This window comes from Passer domesticus, chromosome 2 (assembly GCF_036417665.1).
Source record: "Passer domesticus isolate bPasDom1 chromosome 2, bPasDom1.hap1, whole genome shotgun sequence".
NCBI classification, from domain to species: domain Eukaryota; kingdom Metazoa; phylum Chordata; class Aves; order Passeriformes; family Passeridae; genus Passer; species Passer domesticus.
Window position 1 is genome coordinate 69207522 of NC_087475.1, and position 25228 is coordinate 69232749.

General features: G+C 37.8%; 1 protein-coding gene across 4 annotated transcripts in view; it reads right to left on the reverse strand.

Annotated features, from left to right (window-relative positions):
- FRY (FRY microtubule binding protein) overlaps nt 1–25228 on the reverse strand; it is a 223469-nt gene that overhangs the window by 159801 nt on the left and 38440 nt on the right. The window contains exons 1-5 of one of the 4 annotated variants that reach the window (XM_064409051.1): nt 22856–22880; nt 19863–19883; nt 19709–19743; nt 19396–19540; nt 15200–15298 (exon numbers count right to left, since the gene is read on the reverse strand). The exons of 1 other annotated variant lie outside the window; for it this stretch is intronic. In XM_064409051.1, the coding sequence (XP_064265121.1) occupies nt 15200–15298; nt 19396–19540; nt 19709–19743; nt 19863–19883; nt 22856–22880 (325 nt within the window). Of the gene's footprint in view, nt 1–15199; nt 15299–16720; nt 16737–19395; nt 19541–19708; nt 19744–19862; nt 19884–22855; nt 22881–25228 lie in introns of those variants that run through there. 2 more of the 4 variants (XM_064409052.1, XM_064409056.1) reach the window with 2 other exon arrangements.

The following is a 25228-nucleotide window of genomic DNA, read 5'->3' on the forward strand; positions in this document are numbered from 1 at the left end:
TCCTCCTACCTCTGCTCTTCTACAAGACAAAACAAAACCTAAAGGCAAAAGCATTCATGTAGCTAGCGGTCAAATCTTATCTTATTCTTACTCCATCTCTCAACCTCACTGGATACTGGACTCTTTAAAATCAATGTTCTTGTTTAGAAGTTGTAAAGGAGTAAGAATGTTTAACCATTTGCTTTTTATTCCTTCACCTAGTCTTACTCAGCTCATCTTTTGTACTGCTGCTGTCAGGAGAATACCAGCTGACACTGGTGACCTGTGAGCTCCATGGGATGCTCCTGAGGGTCCCATGTGTCCCTCACAAGCAGAATGAAAAGTTCAAGGTTTGGTTGGTTGGTTGGTTGGTTTAGGTGCTTTCAAGTAAAAAAATTTCAGACATCTCACATGGGCACTTTTCTTTACTGTCACTATCCAGCTCCTCTTTATTTCTCAAGTTTGTATTTTCAAATCTGCAGATCTATCCTTGCTTATTTTAAGTCAGCTTATATGAACAGGATCCAGTAAGATTCCTGTCACTTGGTCTTCACCAGTTACCAAGTCTAATCAATCTAAGAATCTTTTCTTGATGCTGTGATCATTTGGTGAGGAAATAAATGGGCTATTGCATCCAAGGACACCTGGATTCAACTACCATAGGAAGAAGTTTGCATCTGGCATGTTAAAGTATCACTTAATGCCTAGTTGCACTTCCTTGTGAAGTAACATTAAAAAGGCTAGTGCTACGTTCAGCTGTCTGTCTAGGAGTGGAAGATCCCCAGTACCTTTTTTACTGACTTTCACCAAAGTGATATGGAGCCAAAGTAATCCAATTTCATGTATAGCAGGTCTTTTTTAAGCATTGCATCACAACACAATTGCAGAATCTTGCTGCTCTCACCATTTATTAATCTTTCTGAAGAACATGTCTGCCTGTTGTGTGCTTCCACTGACAGTATGATGATGCACTAAAATACTGAAAAGCTTAATGGATATATTAAGACAAAACATACTAAGGAAAAATGCCACCACTCTCAGAGTCTATATTTTTGGCATCGTATGAATGAGTTCATATAGAACAGTAGTTGTTAAGATTTACTTCAGGTTTGATACTCCTCCATTATTGGTACTGCTTTCAAAAGTATCATCCATAACAAAAATGCCTCAGAATTAAACTTTTAATGGCTTCTTTAAAATTAGAAGTATAATAAATTAAATTATTACTAATTTCTGTCATTAGTCATAAGATATTTTAAAAAAATTTAAATGCTAAATTAAATTTAAATATTTACCAGTGTAAATTTGCAAGTAAGACATCTTCCATATATAATGATTTTACTCATATTTCAGAAACATTCCTAAACCAGGAATAACATGCTGAAATGGCAGAAACATCAGCACTCTAATTTAGTGCTCTGAACTTATTTTTGATAGGCTCACAAGACTGAGAAATTTTGAAGTTACATAGCTTCCACTTTCATTTTTGTTGACTTTGTGATATTTGCAATTTAATTACATATTCCGGGCTGTGAAAGACAGACAGGCATGAGCATACGAAATCTGTCAGCGAAAGTAAATTGTCTGATGAGGGCTATTACAGACTTAGACATTTACAGGTACAGTGGGTTCCTTCTTTATGATATTACTACATGGGAATTGACAATAACAGTTGGGTTTTTTTTCACCACATGAAACCACAGATTCAAAATGCAAGGCTTTTCATGTGCCTGCCATGATGAACTACCTGCTGATTACTATGAGCATTGTTTTAAATTTTAAACATTTGTGTGCAACTCACACTCCACATTTGTGATACACTGAGCACCTTCTGTCCTCCCACTGTTTCTGAGATCAGAGGAAACAAAATATCCAGGAACCTTGGTTAGCTGGCTAATACCCTTCTCAGTCTGAACAGATCTGGAACTGTGGAGTTTCCATGCCCCAACTTTGGGGAAAAAGAAGCTGGGAGACACTGTTCATCAGCATGGTCAGAGGTGTCCTTGTGAGCAGAACAGCTACTGTCACTGCAAAACATCTGAAAAATAGACTTCCAAAGCTTTCACTCAGTAAAGGAACAAGAATAACAAAACCACATACTGCTGGAGGTATTCACAATATCTATCTTGAGGCATCCAGCTCAGATGCCTACACTGGGAGGTGAGTGCCTTCAGCATGACACAATAGTTCAGAGAGTTCCAGTAAAGAACACAATTATTTGCTCAAAGCAGCCTGTTTCTCCTCACTGTATACACATGATACTTAGGGTAACTACTTTTGTAAACTAGATTTTTAGATTCTTAATATTTAGTAGCATAGGTACCAATTTTGTTTACAGTTTTAGTGGCTACTGTTTATTACAGTCATTCAGGCAGTTTAGTTCTCTGTGTTTTCAGCAATGCTTGCAGGAATCCTTAAAAAAGCACATGGAGATTTGAATATAGCACAGTCTTGCACAATCTTCTAGGTCTCATTTTAGCTTGGTATGAAAGGGCCTATGTGGATTTTGCAATCTTAACTCTTCAGAATCTGAGGCTAAATTCAAAAAGTAGCTGAAAGCCTCTAAGGGGTGACAACAGTAACAAAGCAAATATAGATTCAAATTTTGTCTTCCAAGAAGTGGTGTGGACACATCTCAAAGCCTAAAGTAGCTCTGCTGAACTACTGAAGACTTTAAAGTGCTTGATTATGATTATTATTTTCTGTGGCTTCTTATAGCTTTTCCTCCTTATTTGGAGTCAAATACTAAGCCCTTCTAGCCAAATAATACCATATATTGAATTAGATCTGTGTCTCTGATTTCCATGGAATCAGATTGGATTCACACTGGTACAGACTGTACAAAAGTTAGGCTGTCTGGAGTTCTTCACCTCAGGAATAAGTAAGGGCTGCTTATTAGTATCTTCATGGTTTTGATACAGCCTAGTCCTCCTGGGAAAAATTAAGCAACCCTACAAAGAGTGATTCCCAGACTCATTTGATTCCAGTGCAGAACACACCTAACAGAGGAAAACAGAAAGGGTATCATCATGTCCTGGGACAGGCTGCATTGCATTCATGATTTCACATTCCCTCCTCTGGGAACCTCTTTCTGCCCTGCTCCTGAAAGACTTCGCCAGCTTTCAGATGGATGCTGGTCATAGCTCAATGGTATTCCAGTGCCTAAATATAGGTGTCTAGCATGATTATAGATACCCTAAGGTATGGGAACTATTCACAGAGACTGGCAGATATGACATAACACATACATTAGACCCACAGCTTTACTAATGTCCTCTGCTGAATCAAAAATCCAAATTGTAGTATCTAAACCAACCAAATTTTATGTGCTATGGTGTCCCATGTATTAACACGGTAAAACAAACTTGTGCAAACATCCAAGTTAGAAGTACAGAGTGACAGAAAGCACTCTACAAAATAAGATTTCATCAAGGAAATCTCTATTAATATGACAGTCTCTAAATAAAGCAATAGAAATCCTTCTTAGTTTATGTCTCATGAGTTTTGATGCACCATTTTGTTTTGCCTCCTGTTTGTAAGTGACTGTTCAGCTATTGCCACCTAGTGATGGGAAGCAAAACAGGCAGAAAAAAGAGAACGGTAAATAATGCACGAGGAATGCATGTTTACATCATAAACTGCGTCAAAATGGAAGACAGCAGCATTGAAATGAAGCACATGTTTGTATTTCTGAAGCAAGGGCATCAGGCAACTTGGGTACAGTGATATACAATATATAAATAGAAACCTATTGAATGGTATTTAATAGAATAAAATAACGTATTTTCATAGATACATTATAGAGTCACACATCACCCAGCTCTCATCCTCAGTTTGTCAGTAAATTCATTAGAGTAATTAAATAGGTTGTAAGGATTTTGTGCCTAATCTATAAATAACAAATGATAACTAGGCATTTTGCAGCGGATTAACTGGTTAATGTTGGAATTATGCCTTCAAGATTCAAAGCACTATTATTCTTCCCTCGAATTTTCTTTGGAGCTGTCAAACTGACATGTCCTCTTAGGACTCTGTCATTCACATCTGAATTTCTCCCTAGTTGATCAGTGTTTGGAAGCATCAGCCAGCCAGAAGCAAATTTTGTTTGCCCAGACAAACAAATATGCTACAAATATACCATTCTGAAAACCATTAGGAAATCTGGACCACTACCACTGGGGCACAGACTCAGGCAACATTGATGCAAGAAATTCTGCTGTGCATGTCAAAATGCAGCCTTTGTCCCACAAGCACAGACCACAGGCATCAGCAGGCAAAAAGAATAACAGGCAGTATTTTCTTCCTGCTCTTCACCTGAAGTTTCCAGGAACCATCCCTAAACAAGCTGTTTTGTTTTAGAGATCCTATAAAATTCCCTTTTCAGTTTTGTAACAAACCTGTATTTCAGAGACAAGGTTATATACCATATTCTCCAAACATCCTGGCATGAGGCGTCAAAAATTCCTTACAGCAGGAAGTTTCCAAACCACCACTGAAGGTGACTCTCATTCTGTTCCACAGATGAGATCAAGTAACTGAACCCCACCCACACACTCATAGTATAATTTGTGTTTGCTAATTTACTCATAAGAGATTGGTACCAAATCTAGGCCAGAGGGAATCTAGACTTTGTGGCTGTCCCTCTTTTTCTCAAGTTATTAGTCATAGTTCCTCATTACACAATGCATACACTGAAGTATCAAAGACTGCAAAATTTAGGACCATAAAAAGTCATAAACTGCCTGTTCCACTTCTGTCACACAGTTGTACATCTTCTACCCTCCAGGAAACTCTGTGGGAGGGCAGAGGTGGAAGCCAGGAAGGGGAAGGGTTGAACTATGCCCATTGCTAGATATTCACGGAGTCATGGAATGGTTTGGGTTGGATGGTACCTTTCAAGATTGACTATTCCAAACTCCTGCCATGGGCAGGGACACTTTCCATTACATGGCATTTTTCCAAGCAACCTGTTGGTTCCTACAGGGTCTCTATGGATGGCTCACAATTAATGCACGTTACTGCAGCTGAGATCATAAGAGTTCTCAGCTTTGTTTCTCCTCATTCTTCTTCTCAGACACACTCTGAGATTTCAATCACAGCTTTCCCCCTGTTCTGCCAGGGCCATGGAGCTGGGGAAAACTCCCCTTTCCCTTTCTTCCCCAGGAATGAAACCTGCTTTGGGAAGAGAAAAGCTCCCACCTTTTCAGAGAGGTGCCTGAGACGTGACAGAAAGCACAGCAAGACACACAAGGAGGGGGTGTGTTCCCACTCAGAATGGCGAGCTGATGCCAAAATTAAGGCACCCCTGACCCAAACAAACTATATCACACACCTTAGTTTTGTCTCCCTGTAGAAAAACACGTTCAAAATATCCCTTTTCCACAAGACACCTCCCTGTAATATGTTGCACATGTATAATGTTTTCATTGATTATCTAACTAGAAGGTGGATTTTCAATGCAGTAGCTCCAATTTGTTCTCTAATACTAATCCATCCCTCAGACAGATCTTATCTCAATGCACTTCCTGCATGTGATTTTTAACCCAAATGTTTTCTTGAATCTCAAATATATTTACAGATATATTTTCCTTCTCTCAATTCTGCCAGAGCAGTTCCTAAAGTTGTTCCTGACTTTAAATAAGATGGTGCAGTGACAGGCTACTTGCTTACTTGTTCTTTTTTTAAACTTTCCTTTCCATTCTCTCATTCTGTCTTCAATTATTAACACTTCTTCCTTTCTGGCTGACCTATTTGATACTCACACCTCAATGTTTACATTATTCTGCAGAAAGGCATTCTTCTGCTTATATCCCTTTGCTCCACTAGAAAAATCAACCTTAGAAGATAAGTAAATTATCTTACTTCTCTCAAAAAATGAGAACAAAAATGTTGGAAGGATTTCAACCAGCTTCCATCTACTATAGATCAAGATGAGATGGACATGGGATCAGATTGTACTACATTTGCTGCCTCTTATACCTTCCTATCAGGTATCAGGCTCTGCATGCCATCAGATAGAGGGGTCAGACCAGCCAGGCTTCGGGTCTGAGCTGGCACACGTGCCCCTGTAACACAAACACCTCCAGTCTCCTCAGGTGGGCCTTATGCATACAGTGTCCGCTCTGAATGACTCAAAAAAATGCTACCTCTTGCAACGGCTGCATTAGAATTATGTGGGTGCAACAGGGAAACTGAGCACCTTCAGATTTAGCTGGCCATAGGCTACTTACTAGTTTTTCAAATGATGAAGTATCACTGCCATCAATTTGTTTGTATCACTTCCATCAATTTTTCTTCCTTGACATGTAATTCCCTGACATGTACCACCACAAACAAGACTGTACATCCTCCAGGACTCAGGCCCCTGCTGTGAGTGAAGTGCCTGGAATGGCTGAAGCCTGGCTCATTACAGTGTAAGAGCTTTTTTCTCATTTTATTCAGAGGTGCTAATAGAAAGCTCAGGTTCAGGGAGATCATATCAGTGCTGCCTCCAGTTAGAGCAGGGACCTAATGTCTAAGCTAGATAACACCAACAAATTTTAAAACTTTTTTGTTTCAAGGTGGGAAGAACTAACATTTCAAAAATCAGGATTACCCCAGAAGTCATGCCAGGTGGTAGACCAAAAAATAAAATTGTTCTTTCTCTGACTGTAGGTTATAAACAGGAGATGCACATACACTTCTTAGCTCACTTGATACCTTTAATAGCTACGCTGTCACCATGCCCTTCATCCCTTTGAAAATATTTCAGAATATCCACAGTAAATATAAATAGCTGTCAGCAAAACAAAAATCTTCATGACTCAAGCCACTGGCTACTTTACAGCAACTTTACATAAATGACTACAGTGCTGTGAGGTAGTGTCAGGAAAAATCAGGCCATGTGATTTTACAGTGAAATTTCTGTTTCTCATTACACAAACCTTTCAGTTACATCTGCCTTAGTGCTCTTCTATTATTAATCAAAATTATTTTCTCCATTCTTTCAAGAATTGATGTCAGTAAACAATCTCAATCCTAAGCAGTTGTTGAAGGGAGTATGTCTTGTTTTATGTAGTTTTGAATTCACTTTTCACATAACTCTCCTAGGCAAGCACTGGTGAGACACAGCATCTGGAATTTCCTATGTGACACCCTTAACTTGCACAACAGTGTGTTTAGATGCTGGCTAGATAGGAAACAACAATTTGGATTAAAAAAAAATCTCACTGATCTTACATAAGAATGCCTGTTCTGACTTGCAAAATATTTTCTATAATGTTTTTTTGTGTACTGGGAAGCAAAACTTTTTAAAATTATAACATTATCTCTAAGTTTCACCTTTTGGAGTAATCTCTGCCAGGAGAGATGTCAATTTGAGAGGTAGAACCTTTCTTCCCTGCTTTTTCCCCCCCTCAACATAGTACTTTTTAACTGATGAACACTCTCAAGGGCTCTCCCTTGCTGTAGTGAAGGTTTTGTGACAGCCACACTTCAGTCTGGGCACAGGCAACTGAAGTGCTCCAGCATCCTCCAACTTGCTGCTGTTCTACAGAAGCACAAGTGTCCTCACAGAGGCCAAGTTAAATGTAAGTGCAGCCTTTGTAACTGGGTCTTTTATATCCTTCAGAGTCCATCCCTTCCTGCTAAACCAAAAAATGTCTTGGGTCTCCCAGAGACATGAGGTCTAATACACCTGCCTGCTTATGCTGGAAGAAGGTAAATTACCTTTTTCCTGTTTAAGAGGGTTATGTTACTCAAGGTTTCTTGCATGCTACATTTGAATGGAAACTGCAATTTAGCAAAAAAATGTACAAAACAAAATATACAAAAATATACAATCTGCTTTTTATTAACTAAAAGAAAAAAGAAAGCACTTTAGGCTCAGTACGCAAGGAAGAAAGCACAAAAAGATGCCACATTTTAAATTCAAGTTTCCTAGAAAAGGCAGCAGTAATTATAGTTGCTTTAAATACACTTAAAATGATTAATGATTTTGAATCACCACAGCCTTGATTTTCAAAGGCATTTAGCTTCTGAAACATCTAACAGTTGCTTTGTATATTATGAAGTGTCTAATCTGGGTAAGTATCAAACTCCCATGTACTTGTTTGTCCGCTGTATCATTAAAGGCTTTGAAAATCTAAACTAATTTTTAAAAAACTTATTTAAATTAGCAGATCTTATTCTCTCTCCCCCCTTTTTTTTTCAGATCAGAAGACAAAAATAGTTATTTATTTTTCATCTCTGGTTTGGCTTCTCAGCTGTGAAGTGAGATCTAAAATATAGGACATATAACTGAAAACAATCCACTGAGATTGAGTACTTGTATTTGAATATGGTGCTTAGATCTGGAAAAAATCCAGTTAACTTTTACAGCAACCTAATTCAAAAGGGAACGGCGATCATAAAAAAATAACAACTGGGATTCACCTGCTTTGAAATCTTTCAGTGTAGCTGCAGGCAGTGCTGGGTGTGGAACCTGAGCTCGTGCTCAGCCGGGTCCCAGTGCTCAGTGACACCGCATCCTCCCTACTCACACCGGGCTCCAACGCACGGACCTTGCCTGAACTCTTCCACAGATCAACGGAGGTCATCGCCAGCTACTGACTAATTCAGTGAACTAAAAACATACCATCAACACAGGCAGAACATTTCTAAAATGAAAACTTCTCCAAGAACAGAAGAATACACCCCCTCATCTGACAATACGACAGATTTCACCCAGAGTGTGTTTTCTTGTTTGATTAAGCTAACCTGAGATTGTGCTACTGTTGAAAGAGCTGTGAAATCCTTCCAACCTCTCCCTTTCCCCCTTCATTTCCATCAGGTCTCCCTGTGCCGGCACTAGTAAGGAGCAGAAGCTTGGTTTGAGTAACGGGTGTGCCTTGGGGCTACAGTTTTACCTTCATTACCTTCAGTTCAAATGAGGTTATGAGTATCCCCAGAGGTCATTGCAATGAGGCTGATGGGTGTTCATGGGGGGAAAGAAGCAAAGGAAAACGATGCTTCTAAATTGGTAAAGAAAAAGCCAAACCCCAACCTGTTTAAAAACATCAGAGACATGCTTGTCATAGGTATTACGTGGTCAAATAGCTTTCCCAACTGCTCATATGCATTTACAAACACCTATAAGGGGCACTTCTACCTATAAGAGGTACTGCTTTTTATAGTAAGAACATTCTTCCAAGCCACTTTTCTGGCTGAGCCCTGTTAAAACTTTGGCTGTCACAGGAACAGATACATTTTAGCTCTAATTACAAGAAGCATGGTCATAAAATTAGCTTGAAGCTTTAAAAAGCCAATATGGATAGTGATAATCAGTCTTTATAGGATGGTAACTCTGTTAAAGTTACTGCATCTGTTCCTTCTAGACCACTGCTTTGAGAAAGGAGCAATGCTAATGCTCATGGGAGTTACTTCCACTATTCCTTCTGCAAGTATCAGGAGTGGAGGAAAGCAAGGGAGATAAGAGAAGAAGGGTGTCTGCAACAACGATCCTCATTTTAAGGCTACACACAATGAAGTAGGCCTATAGGATTACTTGACAGTTTTTCCATTTATCTTCCACATAAAGAAACAACAAAAAAGTAGATTTTATTTTCTGGAAATATTTAGTGAGAAAGGTTGTCAATGAACAGAATAATGAGGAAATGCCTAAAGAATTATAATAATCTTGGAAAGCAGAGTAAGAGAACTGGTAAGATTTTCAGTAATGCAGAGTGAAACCAAGAGCTTGTAGAAGCGGTAGGGGAAATACTGAACAAAACTGTGTTAAAATTGTATTAACTTGACTTTTCCTTTCACTGAGCTTCATGAGATTGCTGTTAAACAGTATTGGCTCCAGCACCAGCCCCTGGGCTACGCTGCTAGTGCCTGACGTCCTGTGAGCCTTCATGCTGCCAATCACCACCCAGTCAGCCTGGCAGCTCAGCCCTCCACTCACCTCACTGTTCACCCATCCAGCTGGTATTTCATCATTGTGTCTATGATGGATGTTCAAGGAGATATTGCCAAAAGCCCTTCTAAAGTTGAAAGTGTCCTTTGATATTCCATCATCTACCAAGCTGGCTATCTATAGTTTTAGAAGGCTACTGAGCTTGTAAAGCCATCATTTCTCCTTCACACAAACATACTGACTGCTGCCAGTCATCTACTTTTCGTATATTTGGAATTATAGGATTATTTGCCCCATCACTTTCCCACGGATTATGGTGAGGATTAGCAGCCAGCAGATCCTGGATCCTCTTTCTTGCCCTTCCTGGAGAAAGGAGTCACATTTGGTCGCTTTCTGTCATCAGGAACCTTGCCCAGTAGCCACGAGCTTTCAAAAACTATCAGGGCTGGTCAGACCATGACGCCAACCAGCTTCCTCAGCACTGGAGTTGCATCCCGTCAGGTCCCACGGATGTCCAGCTTATTTCAAATGTTCCCTAACCTGTTATTCCTTTACCAAGGGTAAAGCCTTAGTCCAGGCCTTCCCACTGGTCTCTGGGTCCCAAGATTCCAGAAGATCTCCTGAAGGCAAAGACTGAGGCACGGGCAGCATTGACTACCTGGGCCTTTTCCACCTCCATCACCACCACTGTCCTTGCTGATGGGTGAAGTTTACACAGTCACTGAGACGTATTTTAGGATGGGCTTTCAAGTGGGAAGAATAAATATATAACAATAGGTTATGCAGAAGCATTTTTAACCCTGAAACCAGATAAAGAACAAACTGTGACACTACTCTTACTTAAGAGTCCAACGACATTCAGTATGACAAATCTACACTTAAATTACATTATTACTAGCTTCTAAAGGGAGAACTGCTGATTTTCTAGCTCCAGAACAGATTTAAAATTGGAGTTGTACATATATGTTTTGTTTATCCTCAATTCGCTGGGCAGAAAATTACATTTCAGACCCTGAAATTCCATCTTGTGAGCTTAATTTAGTCTCTGCTTTTCTTGTCATCCTTCTTTCACCCTGGCGTCTTTGTGTAATAGCAAAACCTCTGCTGCAAATTAGACTTTTTGCTAGAGAACAGAGCCCCAGCAACTAGTGGAAATTTAATACTTGAATGATTCTCTATAGAGGAGTCAGTAACTGTCCATGATAAATCTAAACAAGTCTGATCAGAAGCACTTTATTGTGACTCACCGAACAGACTGGCACTGAGTTTTAATGGCCTCTGTGGTAATTAAAGTTATCTCTTGTTGGACACACTGGTGGTTCAGCTATGCAGGCCCATGAATGCCATGCCTACCTGAAGCCCTGGGGCTGTCCTCTTGCCATGAGGCCAGGTGCCATGGAGCAGCCTATAGGTGTACAGCAAAACGTTACCTAAATTCTGGTGGCAAATCCACTTCTCTCTCTATTCCTCAGCTCTTGCCAGCTTCTGAACTGGGTCTGAGAATTGCTAGGAGAGTTATTCAGGCAAAATGCAGAAGAAATGGAGCAACTTTGCTGGAGGGATTTCTCTGACTTGTATCAGAAGAACAGGAGAGGACAGGCCAGCAAGAGACTGCCTACTTCAAAGATGCTAAACGAAGTAGGAAATACAGGACAAAAGAGATTACAGTGAGAAAAATGGCACTTGTGAATGGTCTCTCTCCTTACCAAAACACAGACTTAAGATTAGGCTTAAAAATTATTGTGCCATCCCTATATTGTTTGCAGCATTAATTACCCCACAAAAGGTTTACTCTGCTAGCAGATAATTCACAACAAATTGAGCATACAGATAAACACAGAGATAATCTCTAACACATTCTGCAAAAAAAAACAAATTGTCACTATAGCCAACATGAAACAGTAACTCCAAAGACACAGAGCAAAACCCCACAAAAGTCACATCAATACCCTCAGGCAGTTCTAAACCAACTAAATAAATAAAAAGCCCACTGCACAACAGGTCCTTGTAAGAGGAGCCATGGGATTGTCTCACACACAATATACATTGCATAACTACAGACATTTTTTTTCCCTTGAAACGGAAATATCTTCCAGTAATAAATGGAAAAGATTTTTTATTTTAATAAATTTTAAGTACAGCTTAAAATATTATTAAAAAGTATGAACAGACATTTCTTGGGTCTTTGAAAGAGTATCTAAATATAATACTGCATTTTAGCTTTGCTTAGCAGCTACACATTAGCATATGCAGAGCAAAGGAATTTAAATTGATATCATAGTGAAAAACTCTGCAATTTCAATTTTCCCAAAACCCCAAATATAATAAAGAATGTCCTGAGTTACTCATGTCAGGTTCCTAATTTGAGATCCAACCCCCAAAATTCATTAAAAAACACATTCCAAAATAACCACTCCTATTTGATAACAATAAAGAAAATTAATATGAGAGCTACATTCTTTACAAAAATCTAAGTATATGAACTCAGCATCTATCTGCTTACAGCTGGTTTACCAGAAGTACCATAAGGATTTCATCCTTAAGGGCATCTTTTGTCATGAAGAGAAGCAGTTAAAAAAGAAATCTTCCAACTCACTTTAGTTGTGTTCTAAGATTTTTCATTAAGTAGTCTTTTATAATTAAGATGAATTCTACTTTCTACACCAATCTTCAGGAATAACAGTCTAGAACCTAGGTTAATAAAATACTGATTTTTAAAATTACTTCTGAAAGTTTAGCAAGTACTTTCAGAAAATCCTAAACTTCTTGTTGTAGTTCAACTTCAGGTACAGTAAGATAGCAAAAAAATTAAAATTAAAAAAAGAAAACAGCACAATTTTTTTTATTTCAGAGATTCCAAGATTATCAGGTGATTTAACTTGGATGCAGTATGCTCCAAGTAAATGTGTAAAGTACAAATAGCTGAAAGTTAACTACCTGCCAAATGTACCCAACAAGTGCACAGAAGTATCTAAAATTAAACAAGCACTATAGAATAAATATATTTTGAGTGATTTGTAGGCAGTCCACAGACCCATCAGATTACCAGGAGAAATACTTCAATGTCATCATCTACACTTGCTTATATGAAGAGTGCTCTTCAGGAAGGGACCAGAATATCAGCCAGAAGGCTAAATCAAAACCATTATGACAACCTTTAAGTCTGGTTCTTTTAAAACATTTTACTTGGTTCATAAGTTTTTCATTACTGCAGATGCATTACTGTAAGACTTTAAAAATAATGTCTGTCTTCCATCTATTAAAATATGCATTTCACAACTCTGTGAAAAAAATTATTGTCAATCTCTCCAATCCATTAGCACAAAAATGTATTTCTGTGGGTCAGAGATGGGCACATTCTTATGGTGTTTGCACTGTTCACAGTACATCTTAAATCAGATAAAGAGAATAAACAGTTCTATTGCCTCTTGTGGCCAAAGAAAGATTTACTTAGAAATAATGTCAACAAACACTCATAGATTTACTACACATGAAATGTACCTAAGGCTACTACCATTTGATATAAAGAGTGACTGACTTATTCTCAAATATTTTAAAATATTTTTGTCTCTTTCTTATTTTGCTAGCATTTCTTAGGATTCTGGCTTCTATTTTAAAATACGATATATTTTATATTGATATATTTAATTGGAGATACAACCCACGTTGAATATTAATTCAATGCTTCTTCTTGAAAACCATGTAAACATACAAAAACTCCAAAACTGTTATATTTCCCAGAAGGTGAGCAAGTTTTAAGATTTTCATCTACACTTTAATCATTACCCCCTAGAAAGGATATAGCAGACAGCCCAAGGGTGAAACTGGCAAACCATGTTACTAAACCAGGTTCTTGTTTCACATGCTATTTCTAAGGCAGCACACACAGAAATCTGTGCTGAAATCAGGATGCAAATGCTGTAACTGCCTCACAAGTTCTTTCAGCACAAATGAAGTCTACAAATCCATAGACATTTAAGATTTGAGGTAAATTACTGTGTAATACAATAGGATTCATTCACTTGAACACTGGAATCTTTGCTTTCAAAAGAAGTCAACATCTATAACAACTGATGGTGGCAATTTAAATCTAGGAGACAACTAGACAGTTTTCAAAACACAAAAATCCGAGCTGTAAGAGCAGAAGAAGCCTTCTTTATCTTAACCTCACCTTCCTCCCTACCTTCTCTCTCATTTCCATGTTCAAGTTACTCTCCAAGGGACACAGACCCTCATTTGAGTCCTAAATATAACTTAAAGATGAGGCAGCATTTTCATCACTTGCTTACAAGAACATTTGGAAATCATTCTCCCCACTCCATAAAATACCAGTGAACCCAAGAAGAAAACGAGTCTGACAACACACATCTGTTACATCAGACTTCATGAGAAATCCAGAGCTTTTCTCTGAATCATCAACCCATCCTTCCTAAAGAAAATGTCACTTTAGTAGAAATATGCACAAACTAAAATGCTGAAGAGTACATTTAGTAATATATATAAAAATATGTATGAGACCGCAAAAATGCAAAAGGCCAGACCAAAGCAAGATATTATCAGTAATATAATTTCTGGTAATGAGGCAGTGGCCACTCACCCAAATCAGTGGGTGGACATACAATCAGCAATGCACCAATGGCATCTCTTAGAATAAGGCTCAAGAAAAACCAGAAAGGCAGAACTAATTCCAGCTTACAATATGAACAGCAAATAACAAATAATGCTACCCCCTCCCTCCTCCTGCATTTTCAGTCAACAGAACGTCTTGGTAACAGTATTAGTGGGAAACCAATCCAATGTCTTCAAGTCAGGCAGAGAGAAGAAAAACTTTGGGACAAGTAAGACTTGCCTTCCCTTCCTTCTGCTGGATGATACTTGTAAAATGCAGCACCAACACAGGACAATCTCCCAAATGTCAACAGGGGTACCATAAGTGAACAGCAATTATCATATGCAGATCACAAGCATACATTATTACCATGCAGTACAATTTATTCACAGAGGAGGTAGGATATTCAAATCCTCACCAAATTAAAATACTGAACACAGATCATTATTACTCATTTGAATCAAGACACATACTGTACCCATGACTTTAAGCATCCTTATTAAAAGTAATTAGATTTTGGCAAGTCTTTCCCAATTAACACAGCCAGTCAAAAGTAAAAAGTAAGGCATACATACCGGCTGTCTTAGCTGCATGACTCATGGGAAATGAAATAATTTATTCATGTCACTGTTGAACAACTTTTAAGAATTTTTAATATGTATAAAACCCTTTATTTCTTTCATTATTTTTCATTATTATAATTTACATGCAAATATGGCATCAAATCAACTTACTTATTTTAGAAAGTGACTTTGCTAGACTGTATGCTGGTTTGAACTCCAGAAATGCTTTGAGAGAGTACCTCAAGACTTCTAACTGCGACAATATTTTCACTGGAAAAAAAAAAAGCATTGAATTTGTTAAAAAATACTAGCTATTTGATTGTAAAATCACAGACTAGCAAGCTACATTCTTTCTTTGAGTAGCTCTGTAAAGTACTGTTAGCCAGTGACCTTCATTACATTAACCCACAGCAACACCACACTGCTTTTACCAAAGCAGCGATCATGTGCTGTCCCATAGAATACATAGAGCTAATTTTGGCTGGGAAGACAACACCTGAGGCACAGGCTATGAAATGAAGGCATGCCTGGTCCTGGGAGAGGCAGAAAATCCCAGGTACTTTTCTCACCTTCCGTTCTTCAAAATTGACGCATCAGTGAGCGAGCATCATTCAACAATAATACACACTACCTACATGAGCAAGGAAGAGGACGGAAAAAAAGCCTACAAGATACTAATAACAGTACTATAAGTAGATGTTTAATGGTACTTAGTTAAAAAACATCCCTAACTCACAATACAAATGGCTTCCAAGCAGAGCTTGACCATTATATATATTTTTAGCACTTTGACCTTTGCGATTTCTATTTTATTCTGTTTTCTATGGAAAATTAACTTTCCCAGCCAAAATCTCATGTCTTTTCCATGCATAATGAGAAAACTCAAACAACATCAGCAACCTTCTGTCAAAAAGAAATAGGAGTAAAAACTCACCCTTCACTTCCCTAGATTAACAGAAAAAAATACAGACTAATTTTCTTCAAGCTCTTGTGCTTTGAAACATAAGTCAGCACACACATTTAATGATGTTTAATCCATTTTCATTTTATGCAGCTTGAGTTAGGTCAATATACTTTTTCTAGGTAGCTCAGTCAAGACCTGAGGTCCCTTCATTGCCCACTCTGTCTTTATACAATTCTTTCTTCTCTCTTTAACAAGTGAGGGGTTTATCTCCAGGTTAAGACAAGACACTGTTCATTTTTGCATGGTCCTGCCAGAGTGAGGTTCAGTCATGGCCATGAGCGTCTGCTGAACTGAGAGCTTATCAGCAGGTCTGTAGAAATTTCACTAATCAGGGTGATGAACCTCTCCATAGGCAATAAATGGCCCTATAATGTTGACTATATTCCCCTGTGCCTGTGTCTTTCTTTTTTTTTTAAGCATAACCATGTAACAGTAAAAATCAAAATTTATACATAAATAGCAGTTGATATTAACCAAGTCCTGAAGTATATGGCAGCTCTAAACATTTCAAATTTAAAGAACAAGAGGTGCTTTGCAAAAGAAGAAAAAGGTATCTCTGTGCAGTGTATCCCTTGGGCAATGCCATGGTTTCTCAGTACACAGTTTCTGCCATCCCCTTGCCATGTGGGGATGAACACAATAACCCAATGATACCACTGGCTGGATAGTCCTGCCTAGGCATACATGAATGACTAACATCATGATGGCAGGACAGACAGACAACTCACTTTTCTCAGGTTCCAGCTTTCATATTTAAAGGGAGAGCTTCTAGCTATCACAGGTAAGAAACAATTGTAAAAGAAGCCTATTGCATGCAAGACCCCTCCCTGAGTTTGCACCAAAACTGCTACAAGAGTCCCAATGAATGAACGGATGTATTTCCTTGCAGCTCAATGTGTTGGTGTGTCTATTCACTACTGAATGAGTGCAGTTCTGTAAGATAGAATAAAAGAGAAGAAAACAACAAGTCCATGACTTAAGCCTCAATTGCAACAATGTCCTAAATGCAAGATCAGCTAACAGTGTTACAAAAGACTTAGCCGAGATATAGGGAACAGAAGCACGTGGAAGAGTCAATATGATATAGATTTAAAATACTTATTTTAATAGGTGATTAGACTGAAACAAAGAAGTAGGAATTACCACATTCTTCAAATTCTTCATTCATCCAAAAGACTGCAGAGCAAGACTGTCTATTTATTTATATTTAATTTTAATATCTATCTATCTATCTATCTATCTATCTATCTATCTATCTATCTATCTATCTATCTATGTTGGACAGGGCCTTGAGCAACCTGATAATAGTGGAACATCCCCTTGCTCACAGTAGGGTGGCTGTACTACAAGGATTTTAGAAGCCCCTTCCAACCCAGACCATTCCCTGATTCCATTATACAGCTCTTTTTCCTAGCTCTAACCTACAGTTACAGCATGAAAGACCATGGTCTAGACAATGGTACACACTTCAAGTGTACTTTGTTAACCTGTTTCCAAAAGCAAATCAAGTAAAGCTTCTCCCATGTACACTGCTGACCTCCCAAATGAAAGGCTACACCCATCTTTCCATCATGCTCCATCAGTTGCTTATAGGAATCAATTTGCATTACCTTTGAGTTAAGTGCCCTTGAGTGTACAGTAACACATCTGCACTGGATTTCATAAGCATAATGGCACTGTTCCAGACACAAACAGCATTGAAGTGCTCATGCCTGACACAGCACAAAGACTGGAGTACTAATGCTAATGTGGTCATTTGGGAGGGTGGAAAAAGAGCTGAGAGAAAGAACTGCATTAAAAAAAAATCACAGAATAAAGGTGAAATGTGGGTAAGCACAACAGAGTACGAGTTTTGAAGACCAAACACAAGGCCAAAAACATATTTAATATGTTTTTTTTCCTAACAAAAATGTCAATATACAGGAAAAAACCTGAAAAGTTACAGAAGAAAAAACCCCACAAACACAGAGTAATTAAGAAGCAGAAAAGGTAAGTAAAACATAAAAAAGTGGCAACTGAGATAAAGATAAGATACAAAGTCCATAGTCCTGACTAAGATACAGAGGGTCTATCCTATCCAAAATAATGTGATTTGAGAGCCACCAACAGACCACATCACCTTAGGAAGAGACAGTTCAGGCACTGGGAAGCCCAGGAGCCTTGGGCATGTCTGAGCCATCTGACTTGAGATCTGCTAAGGTTTTTTTGCATTTTTTTTAAGCTAGAAAAGTAGAATAGGAAGGAGGAAAAAGTTTTATTTCCTGACGTGTTGAAATATTTCGACTACCTTAACTAAGGTTCAGTAGAGGATCTAAATCCCACACAAATAATGCTGCCCTGTGCTGTCTTTTAAGATCGTACACCCATTCTTTCACCAGTGTTTCAGCTCTTGAAAAGGTACTCGTGTAAGCTTAGCTGCCACTAAGGAATATAATATTAATATTTAAATAATTTGATATACTTCACAACTCTTCAGAGATCTGTATGATTGCACTAATTCCCCCAGAAATGTGAAAACCCTGATTTTCATCTGGAAAGGGACATACTTAAATTGAAAGAAGTTTTGTTTCTATAAAGGATTTCATTTCCTCTGATTGTCTCACAGAAATGCGTTTTCAGTTTCAGCAGGGATGAGCTGGTATTGATTTTCCCCCCTAGAACCTTTTAAGTGCTCCTCATAAAGATGACCTGATTGTTTTCCAACAAATCCTTTGGCCTCATAATAATCTGTTGCCTATTTTTAGGCCCATTTAGAATTATTTAAAAGCACAACGCAACAAAATATTCCAGCTTGCCATTAGCTTGACTGAAATCCACTCACACCTTGTTCCTACTTCTTAACAACTAGGGAGTTAAACTAAATTATTAACTCCTGACATTACAGGCTCCAGTTCAAACCAGGAATTTAAAGCATGCATTTGATTATTTAGTGATGTTAATTTCTGGCTACATACAAAAAAAAAATAAAATTCTGCTTGACTGAAGAACTCTCCAAACCATTCTCCTCCAGAAAAGCAATGAGATACAGCATTAGAGCAGCAAGAGATTCTTACACTGCAGCTGTTTTCTGTATTTCTTGTAAGTGGGGTTAAGCAAAATGCAGTTTAAAGCTCTGGAGAAACAACTGGCTTTCTTTAAATGCTAAGTATTAAAAAAAAAAACAACCCCTCAAGCAAGCAGCATGAAATCAAAAAACACGAAGGCTGTCTTTTTGGTTCCATCATTTTAACTCTAATGACTGACATAATTTAACATAAATGGCACTTGATTAAATCTATCCATGAAAACTGTCTTAGGTTTTAAAACAGAATAAGTTCTGACTGTAATCCAGTGCTGAATCCTTCAGTTACCAAAAAGGTTAAAAGATACTGCACTAACATACTATTGAAATAGCATTTCCTACCTGAAAATATAGAAGGTCTTTTCTTAGTGCGCCTTGGGTGTATAGGGTCTATATTCCTAATATTCTTTTGAAACTTTCCTTTAAAATCATTTTCTAGCAGGATGTCTGGCGGCAGGCTTCTCCGTCTTGTTGATTTATACCGAGTCTGATGGGGATTAAGTTTACTCTGAGTCCTGGAGTACAAGCTGCTGTCATCCAGTGCCATGATGGAGCGTTAAAGCCGCTCCAGCGCGAAGCCAGCACGCACACCCAGAAGTGTCGGGACCAGTGGCTACAGACCCAGCAATCTCGGATGTTCTCATGCCCAACTCACCCGTTGGGGAAGTTGAGCAGGTTGAGAGGCGTGTGCTGGGACAGGTGTAGTGTTACTGCATGGCCCCTCCTTGCATCAGTGAAACAGCGCAGGGAGGAGGCAGGCTGAAATAATTCGTTTGAAACTTTTGGGGTAATTAGGAAGTTCAGCAAACCTGAGGTCAGCAGCACAATCTCTGCAAAGTGGAAAATATCATTTAATACGAGGCACTGTCTAGGGCTAGTATGGTTTATATTATACCCACAGCATTTCTCAGATCAGTTCATTAATAGTTAATTAACTTGGCAAGTTAAACAGGTGCTGCTCAACCTTACGAAAAGAAAACAATGTGAGAGAAAAACAAACCCATACCCAAAAACCCAACTCAAAACCAAACAAAAATAACACACACAAAACAAACAAACAATGACAAATCAATACTCAAACAAACCATCAAACTCCAGATGCCAGCCTAGGGGCCTGTAAGGAAAAAGCACTACCCAAGCAGTATGTTTGCGTTTTTAGTCCTGTCGTTTCACAAACATATATTTTGAAGGTTGATAAACAATACAAACCACAAAGGCTTTTGTGGCCACAAGTATCAGTTTGGGGTTTCTTTTCTCAACAAGCAATAATGTTATTTCCTACTGAAGAAATCAAAGATGTGATAATGTGACTAACTTCTCTCTCTATGTAACTGCTGACTAGTAAAAAAAAGACATTATAAAATACATGTATGACAGAGATGGGCTGTAAATTCTCAATTTAAATAAAACTCCAGGTACTTTTCTTGTTTTGTTCCAGTTATCCCAATGAAACCTTTTGAGCTCCCCAAGGATGTGATCTTCCTTTCTCAAATATTCAGAGGGAAGACAAATTGAAACATCTTCTATTTACCTGCTAATTTTCTTATTAAATTCTACCATAAATGAGGCACAATGAATTAGTAAGTTAAAATGAACAAATCTTCTAACTGCATGCATTTTGTTGTTAAAAAACAGCACTCAATATGGCAAAATGAATAAGCAGACTGGTAATTGAAAAGGGAAACATTCAAATAATTTTTCAACTGTGGACACCTAAGGAAAAGTGATTTTAGCACCTGAAGATAGATCTTGATTTCCTAAATTTTTTTAAAAAATTATACCAAAAATGCTTTAATTACTTTCCTAAAGATAGCCTACACTGTAAGATTGGTGTAATGATCAAAAGGTTGGCTGTTCCAAACCCAGTTTTTGTGTGAAGTTCATTACAACCTTTTGTAATTTTATGGCAGAAAAAGTAAATGGTTCATCTACGTGCTTTTAGAAGGGAAGAGTGGAAATTTTACATATATATATATATATATATATATATATATAGTGTGTAGCTTTAAAAAATATTTTCTTGAGGTTGCAAATAATCTGTCTTGCTCCTCTGGGAATTTCCTGTGGGCATTACATTGCATTGGGCTGAAAGTTGAAATTATGAATGGAAGGATCCAATCTTACATACACTGGACTCGGAAATCATGCCCTGCATTCAGAACAAACTGATCATTTAAACCAAATGAACATTAAGTGTAGATAGCAAAAGGACTATTTCTGATCTTGCCGCGTATTCCAGAGATCATAACAGCAATTTTTAGAAGTGGAAATAAGCTTCTGAAAATTCCACTGAATTCCAAAAGAGGTTAGGTGGTGAGAATTAGGTTAAAACCAAAGGGAATTGTGTGTTTAAATTGCTCAGTTACATTTAAAAAATTTCTCTACACACTGGTTTTCATCATTAGAGACCAAAATACTTAATTCATGTCATTCATTCAGACCTGTGTATCTCATTCTGTTTTTTCCAATTACTTAAAAAACTCACAAAAAATTGGTCCAAGAAGTTTTCCTTGCTTCCCCTTCTCTTACAACTCCATTTCTTTTTTCAGCTTTAGCTGAACCAGCACAAAAATATTTAGTCCATTCCTAATAGCCCAACTAAACCAAAGTAAATTCATTAAATGCTTTTCAAAACAAGAGAAAATGCTTAAATCTGGGCAAATAAATATCCTTGAACCAGGTGTGAAGACTGAGAAATAAAAAATGCAGGAATTAACTTTTAAGGAACTATAAACTGAAATTTGAAGGAAGCTTTAAATAAAGATTCACCATCTTCAGTAAGTGATCTAAGCTCCAGGCTACAAGATATGAAAACAGTTCTGAACTTTTCCAGGTGAAAAAAACTCTAACACACATAAATAATTAAACATTCATTAGAAGAGTGACTTGAAAGTGAGTGTCCCATATTCTCACTGAGTGATACAATTGCTGCACCATACAATCTTACCTTCTCCAGCCCTATGAATATTCATGCCAAGTGGAACATTTCAAACAGGATTGCTGCTGGGTCACTCAAATTTGTGTAGTGGTCATACTCTTTCAGATGGGGAAAATCTGTCAAGGGTACAAACCCTTGATGCAGTCAAAGTACACTGAATCAGAACTGAATCATTAAAGTGCTCAAATCATGAAAAGCAAATACCAGGAATCATAATTTGGCTACATTTTCAGGCTGGCAAAAGTTAATAAAGCTTCAGATTTCTCTGGTAGGTTTGGTCTATTTCAGTACTTTCTTATGATTTTAAAAGGTCAGTATAATAACCATTTGGTTTATCCATTACAGTCAAAGGCTAAATCAGAACATCTTACCCTTTGCCTCCAGCAAATTACCCAGTTGTAGTGTCTGCAGTTTCTACTACTAATTACTTTGACTGAAGTTTGGTAAGTAAGTGCTGAAGGTAACTGATGTTTGATTTCTGTTTGGATGGTACCCTGTACTGCAGAAAAACAGATTGGAAGTTATAAAATTAGCCTGGTCCAAAAAATAATTTTAAAAATTCTCACAGGGGAAATTATCATTAGCTTTTTAAAAATAATACAGCAGCAAATTCTGTTATATTTCATGTGCAGAAAGCCAGTTGTTATTATGACTGCATTAGAGCTGCCATTCCCCTTTTCAGCTGAGGAAATATTTGGCTTATCAACAACAGAAGCAAGAAAAGGCTTTTGTAAAAAGTGAAAAGTGTTCTCAGTGTGTCACCTTATGCAGGCTGACTCAGAAAATCTGTACTATGGAAAAGGAAAACCAACTCTGCAATGAGTTCCTGTCTGGTTTGGTAATGTAACTTCTGTATCAGTGTACCTGGATTCATGGTCCTTCCCACCATGCTACACACACCAGAACACAATGGTGCCTCAAGAGAGGATGAGACCTCTAAGCCATGTATGTTGGAGGAACTGCAAAGGCATGAAGGGAAAGTTTGAGCTTTACTAACATTTTAAACCAGCACAGTTTAATCAGCCAAACCCCATCCTTATTGACTGTGGCCCATGGAGCTTTCCCCCTTGTTGCATCACACCCATGTTGTGATGTTGCACAGCAAACTATGGCACAAACCTAGGTTACCTTTTTAAAATTTGTTTGTTTATTTGTAGTCATGCTGCCACAAAGGACAAAACGATAAGAGTAAGCATCCAGGACAGGGATATATGAATTTTTTTCTTTTAGTGACTCAGACAGGTTAGAAAAAATTTAAGTGTTACGCCTTAAAATATTTATAAAAATAAGGTTATAAAGGCAATGCTCAGGCTACATAATTAATGAGTGCATTTTACAGGTGTCAGACATTTAAAGAAATGAAGTTATTATGAATCAAGTTGAATATTCCTGGGAACCTGCTTGCTGAGGAGACTGTTAAAAAGTACACACCAATTTCACAAACTGATCTTGTTCTTTTATTCCCCATAACCACTTATAACCTAGGTCTCACACCCTGTACATAGCAGAAGAGTCACAGCCCTCAAAAGTTATCTACGCCATGAAGTCTCTAACTTCTTTTGCTTTGCATTTCAAATAGAAAAGCTAAACAACAAAGGAAGAGAAAAAAAGAGTATTAAAAAAAAGGAATGAGAAAAATATACAGCTGTTCAAATCCTCCAACTGTTGCTCAAAAAAGTATTTGTTTAATTTTCTGGAATATCCTGGCTGTCTTAATCCATAGGATGTGAACATCTGACAAGTTCCCTGCTTGAATTAACCTATTTCTTCCGCTTTAATGCTGTTAGAAGCAGAGTCTGGACTAGGTACAGCCTTAGCATCCAAAAAATCTCTCTTCAGTCAAGCATCATTTTTCAGAAGTGAGTATAAGTGGAAAAGGTCAGCAAATTAATGCTGATTGTGGTCATAGTCTTAAAGAAAGCAAAGAGATCAGTTTAGGTTCACATTAATTTCTACCCTGTAGCAAACACTGCTCATAAAATTGTGCTCATAGCACTCAGTTGCCAGGCTACACCTGACCTTCAAGAAGCTAAACAAGAGTATTAGATGTTCATCATATCACACACTATATTTGTGGTTTTAACTTGTGGTAGATGACTTAACATTGAATTACAGTCACAGAAAAAAGAAGTAGGCTTTCAGCCCAGACGATTCTTCAAATTATCAAATACTAATGGATAAAATATGAATAAAAGAATAGAGCTTTTACAGAGTTGCTTTCTGCACTGGAAAGTTGGTTTGAACAGATGAATATTGATAAGAGATTTGGCCAAGTATTTCAAATGCATTGTCCTTCAGCTGAAAGAAGATAAGCACCTTTCATTTGAAGTCATATTCTTTCCTGCTAACAACAAACAAAATATATAGTTAAAGCTGTAATCTGATTCTTAAGATATTATTAGTCTTTTACTGTTAGATCTATAATGTGCACATCCCCTATTAAAACAGAAACCTGATTTAAATCACAGCATTTCATAGGCGGAACATTCATAGGCAAATGTCCCTTTGTAATAATTTCACTTCACACTGATGTTCCCAGTACATGATGGCTGTTGCAGCCTTATTTTCATGAGGATTCAAAAGTGAATCCTTCTCCAATAGCAAAGCAGTGCAAACCCAGGAAACAGGCATTTTCTGGCAGGGTAGAGTGAAGAGGCACAGCACAAGCACCCAGCTAGCTGACAGGGCTCCTTGCAGATGGCTTCAGAGCTCTAAGCACATGTGGCTTTGCCCAAGTGGCAGCAGCTGGACATCTTCCAAAGATCAAAAGCTGAGGGTGGAACTTGCCAGAATCTGCACAATTTTAACACTTCAAGTCACAAAATCATGCTTGATATTATTCCATTGCAACCTGGGACATTAAGCCTGTGTTCTGGGCACAGTGGTAAGAGAAAGACCTAAGGCTCTGAGGGAATTTTACTCAGTATGAGGTAGTATTAGTTCCAAATAAACATGGCAGATGGTTTTCCTCTTGCCTTGTACGTTGAAAGTGAATGCTGTGAGCAAACTATGCATATGAAGGTTACAGATTTCAGAGACAATTTTCTATTTAAAACCACTTCTGAGTCTACAGTATACTACATAAAATAAATTTTGTTAGCACTTATGTGTGAGATTATAACAGCATTTCAGTTCATTTAAAAAAAAAAACAAGTGTTACAGATACAGAGGAAAAAAACCCACCATGTATGGAACTTGGAAGTACTTCTTAGAGAGGATCACTTTATCAAGTGCAAG